The 14,954-nt window shown below is 36.7% G+C and overlaps 3 protein-coding genes across 3 annotated transcripts in view; 1 reads left to right on the plus strand and 2 right to left on the minus strand.

Moving 5' to 3' along the window:
* The window catches only part of LOC117782902 (potassium channel subfamily T member 2), a 108,595-nt gene extending 104,827 nt beyond the window's left edge, over nt 1-3,768 (minus strand). Inside the window, exon 1 of the mRNA XM_034620001.1 lies at nt 3,553-3,768. Within this exon, the coding sequence (XP_034475892.1) occupies nt 3,553-3,632 (80 nt within the window). The 5' untranslated portion in view covers nt 3,633-3,768. The remainder of the gene's footprint in view (nt 1-3,552) is intronic.
* Nucleotides 3,769-9,717: 5,949 nt separating this feature from the next.
* LOC117785267 (peroxiredoxin-6-like) lies at nt 9,718-10,788 on the minus strand. The gene is made up of 4 exons (XM_034623197.1): nt 10,650-10,788; nt 10,148-10,522; nt 10,011-10,086; nt 9,718-9,940 (listed from the first exon to the last, which is right to left on the minus strand). The coding sequence occupies exons 1-4, from the start codon at nt 10,730-10,732 to the stop codon at nt 9,812-9,814; spliced, it is 663 nt and encodes a 220-aa protein (XP_034479088.1). The 5' UTR covers nt 10,733-10,788; the 3' UTR covers nt 9,718-9,811.
* A 2,772-nt stretch (nt 10,789-13,560) lies between these two features.
* On the plus strand, nt 13,561-14,889 carry LOC117784561 (peroxisomal (S)-2-hydroxy-acid oxidase GLO5-like). Its single transcript, XM_034622319.1, has 3 exons — nt 13,561-13,773; nt 13,837-14,109; nt 14,179-14,889. The coding sequence occupies exons 1-3, from the start codon at nt 13,643-13,645 to the stop codon at nt 14,870-14,872; spliced, it is 1,098 nt and encodes a 365-aa protein (XP_034478210.1). The 5' UTR covers nt 13,561-13,642; the 3' UTR covers nt 14,873-14,889.
* Nucleotides 14,890-14,954: the final 65 nt, after the last annotated feature.

Below are 14,954 nucleotides of genomic sequence, written 5' to 3' on the forward strand. Positions count from 1 at the left end.
CATTGGCAACAAAATATGATTTTGTGCGCAAGGACACGCCACGGCATTTTATAGCTGCCACACATAGAATACATACAAGCATGTATACGCATTGAGCGTTACCTTATGGCACCACAGGGAGAACGCGAACTACATGGCGTATGCGCAACTAATTTGTAATATTTAAACAGCTTAAGCAATTTACACGATTTGCATGTTTATTTAATATTCGATATCCTATACGTCCACACCATCTGCATGATATAAGGCGCAGAACTCAGCGGAGTGCTGACGCTAACGGTCAGCAGAAAGTGTCCAAGGGGATGGAAAGTGGGCAGCCAATTGTTTGTCACATGATTCTTCAGAAAGTAAATGCCCGGTTTAATGGGACACCGAAAGTAACTGTTATTCACAACCAGATTGCGATAAATGTCCCTAAACACACTATTCACAATGGGACTATTAAGAAATTGACAATCATCTAGCTTATCCATCTTATAGATACATCGACGCGATGATAGCGATAGTATTTTAATGCCAATAATGAACTTTGTCGCCACTTTGAGTACTTTGAAGCTATATAGATTTTCGGAACCAGGAACTAGTTCAAAGTACTCAACAAACTGATTGTGATCCGAACTTGTTTGCAGAGAAGTAACGTGAAGCTTCAGATTGTCCCGCAGAAATACCAGTGAAGAATTCAAATATAAAATGATATGATTACAAAAAGTATTGCAAAAATACTGTTACCACTTCCTCGGTAAAAACATTCTGTGGCAATAAATAAAGGAACATCAGATAAACTCTTAACATATTGTTAAACTTTACTATTTAAATTTGTTAGACCAATGAATTTTTATTCAAGTTTCAAAATCGAAACTAAATAAACCTATTAAAAAGTGTTTAGATGTTGCGCCAAGCGGCAAGAAAAAAACAACGTCATTTGAATTTAATTAATGACTAGATAATTCAGCTTGCTCATTAGTCTACCACACCAGTGACGTAGTTCGTTAATTTAAGCTGTATTATGTGTGGCAAACTCTTTTCAGCAAATGTAGTCGAAACTTGGAGATAGACAAAAATCAATTCTAAATAGATATTTCAATAAATTCTGTTTTTTCTTGACATCTATCAATTATATAAAAATAGGAATTTTAGGCTCGAATCTGCCTTCTTCAATCTGTTCCACACATTTGCACACAGTTATAATACTCTTTTCACCACTGGATAAAGGGTAATAGCAATTATTGGCTTACAGAGTGACGTTGCTAATTGAAGCGGAAAATAGTTTGGGAATGTATTAAAACAATATGTGTAAAGCTGGCAAAGCAACAAAAAAGGCAAACGTTTGGCTTGTATATTTTCCAGAGAATTCATACCTGAAATATTTATTAAATTGACTTCTTACTTTTTAATCTCTTTTATCGAATAGTTACAAAGTTGAATTTCATTTAAGAGTATAAGAATTTCATTAAAGAGTATATGTTTCATGGAACAATCGATTTATTAATACTTATTTATTATTGTAAACATTATAATTGCAATTAAGTTTAAGTATAAAGGGACTTTTATTCTTTGGACTATTGACACGCACAGTCAAACGATATTTTCCAACTGGATGTTGCATGGTAAATGAATTGATCATGAATTGATTATTTATATAATAAATGCCAGGTCTGATTGGACACGTAAAGTAAGAATTGTTAACAACAATGTTACTATAGATTCGTGAGAAAACTTTGTTGATCTGCGGATTGTTAAGAAAGCGACAAGCATTCTTGTATTCCAGTTTAAAGAGCGTTCGATCGATGGTGTTGGAATGCACCTCCACTTTTAGCTCAAAGTTATTCACAAGTCTGGTCGCATTGAATTGATTGAGCTTTGGATTTCCGGTCACTACAGAACAGTTCCTCACATAATCCTCATCACAAGTTACTTGCGCTGGTTCTATGATGAATCTCAAATTATTTTGAAATATCTTGCAAATAAAATTGAAAAGTGTAGTAATCAGATATTTTTTTTTATATTTATATATAAGTACCTCCTTGGCAAGAAATTGCGGGCAAATAATATGCCAAAGTATGACGAAAAGAGATATTTTTGCTTTATTCATCTCGTTGACTGTCGGACAAATGACTCAATTTTGTCAACGAGTAAACTTTTTTAGTTAATGGGTATGTGTAACAAATTATAATGTCATTAAAAATTGTTCAACTTAATTATATATATATTTAGATCATAAACTCATTTTTGTTAATTACATAAAAATTATAAAAGCCCAAAAAACAATATTATGTGTCCAGTAATGTAAAGATTACAAACACTTTCACTGAACTCAAAACCCTTATATAAATACTTATATTAAATTAGATTAAATAGCAACTTCTCGCTTAAGAATAAAGCCATTCTCAATTTGAAACGTTACCAATATATTTCATGCTTACAGGGTATTCTTTTATCAACCACTTTCAACCATCGTTAATTCCAAAAAAAAAAAAATAATACCTACATTGTTGACACAACGAACAATGCACTTCATTGTCTGTGAGAACTTTTAGAAATAGTAGAACTAGAAATGAATCGCAAACATACTATAAATGAATTTTCCATATTTGACGCATTGCACTTATAATCGTCATATTTTGTGACATCGATTGCACTCTTGCATAAAATCCAAATAAAATCTGTGAGTATCGATTTTATGCTGTATTTTGGCATTAGATTTGATTTGAATACCCATAGATTGAGTACAAACATAAGTGAGTGCATATATGCTCCAATTGCGGATTTGTTTGCTGTTCCGAATACTCATAGCAAATAATCATACTTTCACTTTTTTTTTAAGCCACTGACATAAGCAGCAATGCGGAATTAAGGTATTCATTTCATTATTTGTTTAAGCTTTAAGACTTTCAAGCTTAATGAATATAGCTATGAAACTAAATAGTTTTCAAACACTTTATTATTAATGTGATTGAATAGATTTAGTACTGCCAGACTTCATGTGCTTACAAATCTTCCATTAATTGTTTGTTTAATTCATGCTGTTGTAATTAAACTTGAAATTCATTAAGGCGATCAGACTTTATTCGTGTTGTACCATTCATAGATACACTGAATGTAATAACATGATTCGGTCTTTCATTTTGTGACGCTGGACATTGCCAAGGGAAACCAGTTTTAAGCCATATCAGTAGAACACGCCAGGACTGTTTGCCATTTGCAGCCAATGAATAATTAAGGAAATGCACGATTATTGAACCGAACCGTTGGCAAACGCCCCGTAAGCATGTCAAGAGAAAATCGATTAATCGATTTGGCAGCAGTGTAATATGAATAATGTATGGATACTTACAGGCCTGACTGTGTGCAATTAAAATTATATTTAGACGGCATTTAATTGCAATTAAAAAGGCTGGGAAAAGTCGACGATTACAGCTGCTGCCAAGTGACAACTAGGCGTATGCGCGATTTCGCCAAGTAAGCGAAAGTGGAGGTGGAAATGGGAGTTAAGGTGAGGTGAGGTGAGACAGCTCTAAGTGGTCACAGCTGTGGCTCAATTAGAAAACTTACCTTTCGCCATCATCGTTGAAAGAGAAATCGCCGAGCAGCAGATCACGGAAACGATAACGAGGCTGTAAAATGCGTGACATGTTGTTGTTGTTGTTGTTGTTATTGTTGTTGCTGATGTTGTTGCAGTGACTGTTAATGTTGTGGCTGTTGCTGTTGCTGTTGTTAATGTTTGTGGTCGTTATTATGCTTGGCACTCTCAATTCGGTGACTGTTATGGGCTCCTCGTGCTCAGTTTCTGTCACTGTCACCGCGGCTTGAAAATCACTAAAGTCTGTCACATTAATTAAACACTCATTGCCAGCAGCTGCTGTTGCCTCATTGCGCCAACCGCCTGCAGCTTCTCTTTCTGTATCTGTATCTATATCTGATTCAGTTCCCGCCAGCCGCATTCGACGTCCTGTCACGCCCAGGAGCTCATCCTCACGCGTCGCACTTGTCCCCGTCAACAGGTAACCGCCACTGGCCCGATTGGGCCGTGGCGAGCGTAGGCGTGTCCACAGATTGGCGAATGTCTTGCACCAGGTTAACACCTTGGCGCCTGCGTGTTCGTCCTCTGTCGCCCAACACTTTGACGCCGTCTCAACCGTCTCGAAATTTAAGTGATTTCAATTGCAGCTCATTGTTCATTACAATAAGTATGCACTCGAATAAAATTGTTCCAGACTCCTAGAAAGAAATTATATAAAGAGTGGAATTAAATGGAATTAAATTTTTCTATCATTAAATTAAGTTATCAAAAGTAATTGTTATATAAAATTAAAGAATATTATTTTACCACATAAACGATATTTAAATTCCTAACTTATGTAAATTGGTTGGTAGAATTGGTTAACTTTGACAAAGTTAGAAACCTAATCGAATATTAAACATTTTCTTTATAAATATAAATAAGATATCTATGTATCTATCTATGCATCCGTGAAGCAAACTATGTGTTCGTGCTTCTCGCTTAACTTTATTTTTCAGGAAATTCAATAAATTTGATATCTAACACGCTAACGATCACGAATCACGCAAATCTCTATCAAAAATATGCCGCATTGAGCGTTAGTTTGCTTTGAAAGCAATGAAATCCATTTGTTTTCACATAAATCTTGACAAAAGGCGGCAACAAAAACAACAACAATAAACAGAAGCTGGCAAACAAATCAACGTCAAATCAGTCGGAGTTTTTTTTTCACTTTTTTTAATAATAACGACGAGTAAAGCAAATAACACAGACACTCATATGAATGGGCAGACAGACAGACTGAAGGACGTCACGCCCCACTCTCCCACCTACTCCCGCCTGGACTCGTAATCAAATCATCTCACAAAGCTTTGGCTGAGAGGACGAGCAAACAAATTGCGCTGCCACTTCAAAACCTGTTATTGTTCCCAGTTTTGGCGTGCTGCATCGTTTCCTCCCCTTCCCTCCATTCCCCACTCTTCGACACTTGTTGGTTTTGAAAAATTTACGCACTTATTGTCTGTGTGTCCTGTCCAGGTGCTAGTCCTGATCCTCATATAAATTATGCGCGCGTTTGTGTGGTATATTAATTGGTTTGGCCCAAAACTTCATCTTTAACATCTTGTTCCAGTTATCGCAAACGGGCCATCCAATAATTTCGCTTAAAGTGTTTTTAATTAGTTACAGCATATTTTCAAAATTTCACCAACATTTCGCCGCGCCATTTCTCATTTGTCTCAACAAATTGCGCCTAGTTCGTAATTAGAGTCAGTGAAGCAACCAAGCGTCCGACCAAGTTTCAAATTAGTTTTTCAATTATATTTATTGTTTGACGCGTGGCGCATTAATTTTCCAGCAAATCTTTTGGCATCGAGTTCAGTTTTGGGCGCGCACAAGCGTAAATTAATGAGCAGCAGCACATGGAACCTCCGAAATCTTTCAATTTATTATCTTTATTTATTAAATTTTATAATCTTTGACTTTGACTATATTTATACCCGATACTTATTTTATGCTCGTTAAAGTACAAAGTACATACCAAATTTCGTATTTGAAGCAGAAGCCCTCATCTACAGAGGTGTTCCAGAAATGTAAACCAACCAAAAATGTATGGTCTTTTGATTTACATTTCTGAAATACGGCTGATAGATTGTTTCATAACATTAACATGTTAACAGAGTTTGGACAACTGTCAATTGATTTTGCACTTAGCTTGCATATATTTCATACGCTTATCTTATCAAATAGTAAATTAACTGTGTTTTCATTAAATATATTTTTAAAATAATTTTAAACAAGATTGTCTACTTTTTACACTGTAAAAATGTAATTTCCTTACATAGTTTATGGCCACAAAATTGCACGAGTGAAAATAAATTTGCGCTCAAAAGTAGGCAACACTTAAGTAATGTCGTTTGCGCAGCAGGGTGACCAGATTCATTAACAATTTCATTGCCAGCCCGAAAGTAGGCAACGTTTCTCAACTGTATTTGGCTGTGTTCCGCAACAATTACACTACATACCCAAAAGTAGGCAATAACTTCCACAAGTATCATTTGAATAAATGAGTCTCTTTTAAAATGCAATTTCAAACAAATTATTAATCATTTACTTAAACAAACCAAATTTATATATAACAAGAATTAACTGTTTTTCCTAACTTGCAAGCGAAAAATCCTGTTGAATTTTTTATATGCCTTAAAAATCGATTGAATGCAAACATAATTTGGTAACGAATTTTAATTAAATTTTGTTACACATTTGCTGTCTGCCACCGATGCGTGCCCCAATGAAGGGCATACGCATTTAATATTCTAATCATTATTTACGATGCGGCATGAGTAAAAAAAAAGGAAAGTACTGAATGAAGCCTTAATTATCCGTTGTTGCCAGCGAAAAGGCAAATGTATATTTTGATTTATATACTGCCAGCGAAAGGACAACAGAGTCGATGCCAGGACTCATTACGAGCGATGGGATAGGATAACAAATTATTGTATTTCATGCGGCGCTAACATCATTTTCAGTCTGATATAGTCAAATGCTAACTATTTCTCTGCACTTATAAAAAAAAAATCGTTAGTTGAAGAAAACTTTCGCGTGTTGGCATTTTGCTGAGGGAAGGGAAGAAAGTAGAATTAAGTGCGAGACAGGAAATAATTGTCTTATGCTCATATTTCGTACAGGCTCATCAACAATAATTGCCTAGCTGAGTTTTTCGCTTTTGTTTTAAGCCTTTCGCTTTCGCGTGTCCCTTTGGCCTGTGTCTTCATCATCATCAACAACAATAACGTAGAGAATTTCATTGTGTGCATAAACGAGACACAAACTTGTTCCTATCCATTGTTAATGTCCCAGGTGTGATACACTCACTGTGCGTACAGTCCAACAGCTTGTGTGTGAAGCATGTGCTAACCAAAGAGTAAAAAGAGAGTTGAATTCATGCTTAAGTGTATTTTATTTTCGGTTTCGATTTAATCACTCTTCTCGCACGTTTTGTTTTGTTTTTCTTTGCACGAAGCTTCACTTGCTTTATTTATTATTCTTTGTCTCACAATGTCCCATAAGAAGTCGTCAGTTGCGGTGCCTTTGAGCGAGCCTCTTGGTTGCTGATATTATCCAAAGACTCTAAGCCCACATTCTCTCATTCACACACACACACACATACACACAGTTCGACTAACTTGCCGCAAAGGACGCGCGGTGGCGCCACGCACAACACGTTGGCAACAGTTCTTCCTCTTTTACCTCTTCATCATAGTCTCGTTGATGTAGTTGTTGTTGTTGTTATTTTGGCGACTTGTCAAGCACTTGGAATATTTTATAAGAAAAACTTGACCTGCTTTTCACAACAACCGCACTTCCTCCTACATCATCATCATCATCAACATCATCTCTTCAAGCTTTGCACACGCTTTCAAATTGTCTTTACTATTGTTACCTTTTAATGCTGTCCCATTGTCTCCTCCTCCTTTTCGCTATGGATTTTTATTCTTTCCGGCTCTTAATTAAAATTAACATTTCATGAAGTGCCAGTTGAAAAATTGTAGGTCTCTGCATTTTTTAAGCGCCAAATAACAAAAAAAAAATAATATCAAAAAATTTTAAATTAAATATAAATAAATTTTCTAAATCATTGTATAAATATTTAATATTTTGTGCCTGCCTCACACCAACACCTTTACACTCCCCTCTCTTTTTAATCCTCTACTTATTTTGCCGGCAGGCTGACTTTTCACTTTTGTGACTGTTCCCAAAAATTATCCCAGATAAGCTTTAAATTATATTTAAATAATTATTTATTTAGCTTTTGTTGAGCAACTGTTATGTGTGTGTGTGGGTGTGCCAAGGTTTTGTTTGTATTTTTGGGTTGCACAAAGGTTAAATAGTTTAACCTTTTTGTGTGTCAATTCAATTGAAACATGAAATGTGATAAAGGTTCACATTTATGAGCAACAAATGGCCAAACTCCACGGCTCTAAGCCAAAAGGTTACATTTATTTAAGTAACGACAGCTTTGTTGCTAAGAAAATTAAATAACTCAGTTTGGTTAAGCAATTATAATTCTAGAAAATTAAATAAAGTTGAGCAAAGCTAGCTTAAAAATTGATTTATCTTAATTGCCGTTGGATTAGTTATGAAACAATCTCAGAAAGACAAATGAATAAGTTTTTTTGTTTATTATTCATCTAGCATTTATTTCATATATTTTGTCTAAAATATTTTGAAGAATTTTAATTTGATTTGAATTATTTGTTCAGAAATTGAGAGTGAAATTTTGTATTGCATACTTTTAGACACACATAAAAATTAATTGTCGTTCTTTTTGAAGTTGCTATATTTCTCGCCTTGTTGAAATTTTTTTTAATTATAAGGCAATTATTTTTATATTTTTTTTCGATTATATTGAAAATTTCATTGCATATTGTTAATATTTCCCAACGCAGGGTATCACTTGATTTCCCATTGGATCTTTTAACAACTAGACATAATTAAATTAACATAGAGTTTTTACGGACTTAATTAAAATAGTTGTACTTAATTTAATTACATATTTGAAGTGCCCCACGGCCCACGCAGCTCATCGCACTTTCATTTATTCAAAAAACTCTTCATTCACTTTTTCAATTATATGGCCGAAACCAATCAAATATTGTCAACCATCTGCATGCCAAATAAGTGGATGTGACAATTTCCCAAGGGACAACTTGCGACTCTTTCACGAAACAAAAGTCACAGTCACCAAATATTTATTTTCTTTAGTTTTATATTTCTTCCATGAGTGCGATAATTGAATGCATTATTCAGATGTCCAATGGTCGTGACTGAAGGAAGTTAAAGAAAGGGACAAAGAGAGATTGGAAGTGGGAATATTTTACCTATTGAGGCTCTTTAACACTTTACTGCTAAAGATGTAAATGTTTCTTCCGGCATATTTTATGTGCAGATTCATCAAAACTTTTCACAACACTAAACTTTTAGAGATGTTGTTGTTGTTCTCACTGCTGTTGTTGTTGCATGGACACTTAACTTTTCGGGTGGCAAGTAACATAAAATTTAGTAGTTTTTCGCATAGGAAGTGCTTCAGCCGAAATATACAATTTAAGTATAAGTATAAAAGGAAAATAACGCGACTCGAATAAACGATCAGATCACTTAGGGACACCACTGTGCACACGCATACACACACACACTCCGCACTCACACACACGCTAGAGAAAAGAACAAACAACAATTAGATCAAAAGTCCAAGTTGAAGTTAAAGTTAAAGTTGCGCAAAAAAGTTTCGACAATTTGTAAAAATACTGCAATAAAAAACGCATAGAACAAATTACAAATTCTGAGCTTTATTCACCGTTATAAATAATAATATCGTATTGCTTTGTGCCTGTTTGAAGCAACCGAACGCGCGCCAGGCTAAATTTGAACTGAGAAAACAGAAAAACAGCGCAAAGCGGCAAACCTAAAATAAGACTCGCTTTTGTTGTTGTTGTTGTCCTTGTTGTTGTTGTTGCTGTTGTTCTTATCAGAAACAGCTGTGGCAGAAACCGTTTGGCGGCAAAAGCGATAGCCGAAAGCTGCACCAAGAGAGAGCTTTACACTGCAAGCCAAAATATTAGGCATGGCAGAAATAAATGCAAACTGAGTTTACCTTAAATGTTTATAAATCTAAATACATATTTCAAAAATTTTAGAATTATTAATTTTTTATTTTAAATATTTTTCTTTGTCTTTCAATTTATACGGCACATTCGAATATTTGGAAAGTATTTTCTTAATTCTAGGAAGTTTAACAAGGTTACAAATCTATCAATAGTTCTCAGTGGTGCGCACATAGTTGACACCTGATGGCATCGATACCTTGTCAAAGCCCTTGGGGAACAGCTTGTTGGCCTCCTCGTCGCTGACAGTGGGCAGAATCATGACTTTAGTGCCTGGCTGTGAACACAATTAAAAAATATAAATTAGTTTAAAACCAATCATAGCTTATTAATTATTTATGACTCACAGTCCAGTTGGCAGGTGTGGCAATCACCTTGACACGATCCACAAGTTGCAGGGAGTCAAGTGTGCGAAGGATCTCACTACAGAAGAGACGGAATAAGTTGCGGATTTACTTGGAATAACACAGATAGATTTACTTACTCGACATTGCGACCAGTTGACATGGGATAGAACATGGACAGACGGACCTTGTGATCGGGACTGATGATGAAGAGAGCGCGAATTGTCTTGCCCACTTCTGGATCCTTCTTCTGCTCCTCGTCCAGCATGCCCAGGGATACGGCCAAGTCACGTGTGGGATCGGCAATTATGGGATACGGAAAGTCGCCGGGAATGTCCAGGCAGTACGACTTGATGTCATTCACCCAGTCCACATGCGAGTTCAGAGCATCCACCGAGTGCGCCAAACACTTGGTATTCCGCTTGGCAAACTCCGGCTGATGCACCGCAATCCTCCCCAGCTCCGTGGTGCACACGGGCGTAAAGTCAGCGGGGTGAGAGAACAGCACCACCCACCTGTCAAATACGAGACCACAAATCATATAATATACGCCACATTTTCACTCTGATCACATATCACATATTTGAGTGAGAGAGACAGCGATAGACGGTGAGAGAGAGAGAGAGAGAGGGAGATACTCACTGGTTGCCCTGCCATTCGTGGAACTTGATCGGCCCCTTGGTGGTGTCGGCTGTAAAGTTGGGAATAGTTTGGCCCAAACGCATCTTGACGTCTTACTTCTGCTTCTTCTTCTTTGGAAATGAGAAACTGAGAGGAGAATTCTCTTACTGCGATGTTGCTTGACTGAAGCTCAATTGATCACTGAATGAATTCTCCCAAGCCACGTTCCCTTTTATACTCTCAGACCGATTCGGCAGTTCGCTTAAAAGCCGAGGGAGCGAGAGAGATACAAGATAAGGGGATCGGCAGTTCTCATTATCAACTGTCGACTTACATATATGTGATATGAAGAGGGAATATTTATTCGTAAATATAGTATATGTATGCATTTAGTTAAGGTTAATTAAGATACAACTGCAACTATAAATAGTATACTTTTTATTTGGTATATTAAACAACTAGTATACTATAAAAGTTTGTATTTATTATTATCATTAATTATGTTTATGTGATATATTATCTGCGATTCAATAGTACACAATATGTAATACATATTATACACAATTCTACAATTTACAAAATTCCAATTCACTTTCAGGTTTCGACTTAAAATTTCACATATTTCTGGTGAAATAAACAAACGATATCAGTTTCCATTTTTGTGGCAAGAATACTCTCCTAGAGGCGCCACTTAGTATCCACATCCCACCTGGGGATGCAATCCACAAAAAATGATCGATTAGCTGTTCCAGAATTCGCAGACTTCGACTTAGAATGTAAACAGAGAACGAAGAAGCAAAGAGAGCGAATCTTTCTGTAATAGTATTGGTAAATGTATTCACACACATACACACTCTCTTCTCGTCTGTGGGAATAAAAGAGAGAAGAGAGCATCGCATCGTTTGATTGTATTGGTGAGTTCTACGTGATTACCAATACAATCTCAGCCATTGTTGTATGTGTGAACTCATGTATTGACTTCGGGAATTGCGAAAATGATTGCCGAGAGAGCAAGAGAATGTATGTGTGTATTAGTAGAAGCTACACAAATTATCAATACTAATGCACAGTTATGATCTGATTAGAATAGGTGTTTAACACTTGGATTCTGCAGGAACATCATTTATTTGTTGTCCCAAATCATCTTGGGAACAGTTTCATTTGTACCGTCTTGACTCTCATATTAGGCACCCTGTATTGATAATTAAGGTTGTTCAGATAGGCGACAGCCTTAATAGACGCTACACGTGGCCTTTCCCTCCGTCCCTCTTCACCGCTACCTGATTGTTATTCCGAAGTCTGTTTCTAATCTAAAATGTACAAGGTCTGTTGTTGTTGACAAACAATTCAAAAGATCGCATTGAATGGAAAATAACCAGAGAATTTCAAACGAATCTCAAGTTATTGCGTTGCACTGAAAAATAACCAGATAAATCCACTTTAGACTGTACAAGATTTCACAAATTACTTGAGTAAATCACTTTGCAATAACCTTAACTTAGTAGAATTAAAAGAAAGTGAGAAGCTATCCATTTTGTTAGGCAATTTCTTAAAAAGAAAAATTTACTTTTGGTCTCTATTTAATATCATGCTCCCACTTCGACTGTCATTTTCTGTCTGACGAGCTGAACATTTTGACACTCGTTTGGTTTCACACCTATTTGCCTCGACTACTGAATGAGCGTAACTCTGCATTAGTATTGCTAATTTGTATACTACTCACTAATACACACATACCATTTCTCGCTCTCTCGGCAATCGTTCTCTGTTATGCACGAAGTAGAAGCCGCAATCGAAACTCGTTCACACAGACGAGAGACTAACGTTGTTTGCATGTATTGGTAAACGCTTTACACTCACCAATACATGTGAGCACTTGAGTGCTCTCTCTCGTTTCACATGAAAGAGAAGAGAGTATAGAATGTGTGTGTGTATTACATTGTGTATGGGACTCACTAACACTATCACAACACAACTTGTTCTCTTTGCTTGCACATAAATCTTTTTCACTTGTTGTTTTATGCGAGCTGAGTTAACTCACCTCATATTGATCACCTGTTCAATCAGATGGCTCTGATTGTTCACTCAAGCTGCTGCACTTACATACTCATTTCATAATTAAAAACTGAACAAGAAAAACAGGCGGTGCAATGCATCTTTTTTTTCTTTTCAGTTACATTTCAATTTAAATCAAATTATATTTCATTATTTTTGGATATAAGTTGCAGCTTCGAGTAACAACTATAATACTTAAATAGAATAAAAACTTATAGTTAGAAATAATAACTGCAAAAGAGACTAAGACTAATGTTTTGTTTTTTTGATCGAGAATTTTTGGAACCAACTTAAAAATATTTATATTATTGCTAAAATAGAAAAAAAAATTAAATTAATTTAAAATTTCGTTCTTAATAAGAAAATTTTGTAATTTTAACATTTTTATTACTATTTTTAGTTAATTAATATTTAAAAAAAAATTAGTTTAATTTGTTTAATCTTTTTTGATTCGTGATTTCATAACGAATAATAGATTTTTAAATATTAATGATTTATAAAAATTTTTTAAGAAAATTTCAGAGGAAGCTTGAACAACAGGCTTCTTTGAACTTTGCGGTCACAGTTCAATATTATGTTCTGTGTTATCGAATAGATTTATGAGGAAAATAACTTGCATATATACATATATTTTTAAATTTCTTGTAAAGAAAGAAATCATAATATTATATATATAAACAGTCCTGTGGTCAATATATGCTAATTACTATTAATTTAAATGCCTTATAAGTCCAACTGATATAAAGTACGAGATAAAGCCCACCATCTTTCTTCCTCTCTCTCCCTCTCTCGTTCACTTTATCTCATTGCTTGGCCTGCTTTTGAGCTACCTGATTGAGTATAAAAGCGACTCACGCTCTTGCAAAATGCTCAGAGAGAAAAGCAACATTGAGTTTGATAGTTGAATAGTTTTGAGAAGTACTTCGCGATTGTATTCGTAGTAAACATTTCGCTTAAGAATGGCATTAGTTTGTGTGTCAGATTTTGAATTAAAAGCAAATTTAAAGCTGGAGAAGAATGCTCTGGACTATTACAAGAACGGAGCTGGAGAGCAAGTGACAGTTGAGCTAAATCATGAGGCGTATAAAAGGTAAGTGAGAAAACATATCATAGAGTTGAGGGTCTTATCTATGATGTATTTATCACTATGTAGACTGCGTCTGCGTCCTCGCTTTCTGCGGGATGTTTCCCACTTGGATGTGAGTTGTGAGATCTTTGGAGAGCATCTTCAATGGCCTTTGGGGATCGCACCGAGTGCGATGCAGAAATTGGCACATCCCGATGGCGAAATTGGCATGGCACGTGCCGCGGGCAAAGCCGGATCGATCTACATACTGAGCACACTCTCCACGACTTCTCTAGAGGATTTGGCTGCAGCTGCTCCCGAGACTTGCAAATGGTTCCAGCTCTACATCTACAAAGATCGGTGGGTTATCAATTGTAGCTCTAACTCTTCTCTTCCATCTCTAAGCTCTTCTTCTTTTTCCTTTTGCAGTTCGGTGACTGAGCAGCTGGTGAAACGCGCTGAGAGATCCGATTTCAAGGCCTTGGTTGTCACCATCGACACGCCCATCAATGGGGATCGTCGTGCAGATGCCAAGAACAAGTTCTGCCTCCCACCTCATCTCTGTCTGGCCAATTTCCAGGGCGAGATGGCCCAGGGAGTCGTCTCGGCCATGGGTGGATCGGGCCTCAATGAATATGTGGCCAGTCATTATGATCCCAGCATCACCTGGAAGGACATCAAGTGGTTGCAGCAACTCACACATCTGCCCATCATCCTCAAGGGCATCCTCACAGCCGAGGATGCGGAATTGGCTCGCGATCACGGTTGCTCCGGCATCATTGTCTCCAATCATGGAGGACGACAACTGGACACCGCTCCAGCCACAATTGAGGCACTTCCTGAGATCGTCGCAGCCGTGGGCAAGGATCTTGTGGTCATGTTAGATGGCGGCATCATGCAGGGCAACGATATTTTCAAGGCTCTCGCTCTCGGCGCCAAAACCGTCTTCATCGGCCGTCCTGCTCTCTGGGGATTGGCCACCAACGGTCAGGCTGGAGTCGAGCAACTCCTGAGTGTGATGAGAGATGACTTTGAGATCACCATGAAACTAACGGGTTGCCCCACCTTGGCAGACATTAAGTCCACGATGGTGGTGCACGAATCCTTTTACTGGAGGTTCTAAATTGACCCACCCAACCACCATCTGACTGACTATCTTTAAGCTTAGCTTCTTTATGTAACTTTAAGCGCAGTATTTAATCCAT

The sequence above is a fragment of the Drosophila innubila genome, assembly GCF_004354385.1.
Source record: "Drosophila innubila isolate TH190305 chromosome 2R unlocalized genomic scaffold, UK_Dinn_1.0 1_C_2R, whole genome shotgun sequence".
Lineage (NCBI taxonomy): Eukaryota > Metazoa > Arthropoda > Insecta > Diptera > Drosophilidae > Drosophila > Drosophila innubila.

Excerpts from the sequence above, each read along its gene's own strand:
- LOC117785267 (XM_034623197.1), bottom strand. The coding sequence starts at position 10,732 with ATGCGTTTGGGCCAAACTATTCCCAACTTTACAGCCGACACCACCAAG. Across the intron at positions 10,523-10,649 it reads CACGAATGGCAGGGCAACCA|GTGGGTGGTGCTGTTCTCTC; the intron begins GTGAGTATCTCC and ends CGTATTTGACAG. Across the intron at positions 10,087-10,147 it reads TCAACTGGTCGCAATGTCGA|TGAGATCCTTCGCACACTTG; the intron begins GTAAGTAAATCT and ends TCTCTTCTGTAG.
- LOC117784561 (XM_034622319.1), top strand. The coding sequence starts at position 13,643 with ATGGCATTAGTTTGTGTGTCAGATTTTGAATTAAAAGCAAATTTAAAG. Across the intron at positions 13,774-13,836 it reads AATCATGAGGCGTATAAAAG|ACTGCGTCTGCGTCCTCGCT; the intron begins GTAAGTGAGAAA and ends ATCACTATGTAG. Across the intron at positions 14,110-14,178 it reads CTCTACATCTACAAAGATCG|TTCGGTGACTGAGCAGCTGG; the intron begins GTGGGTTATCAA and ends TTCCTTTTGCAG.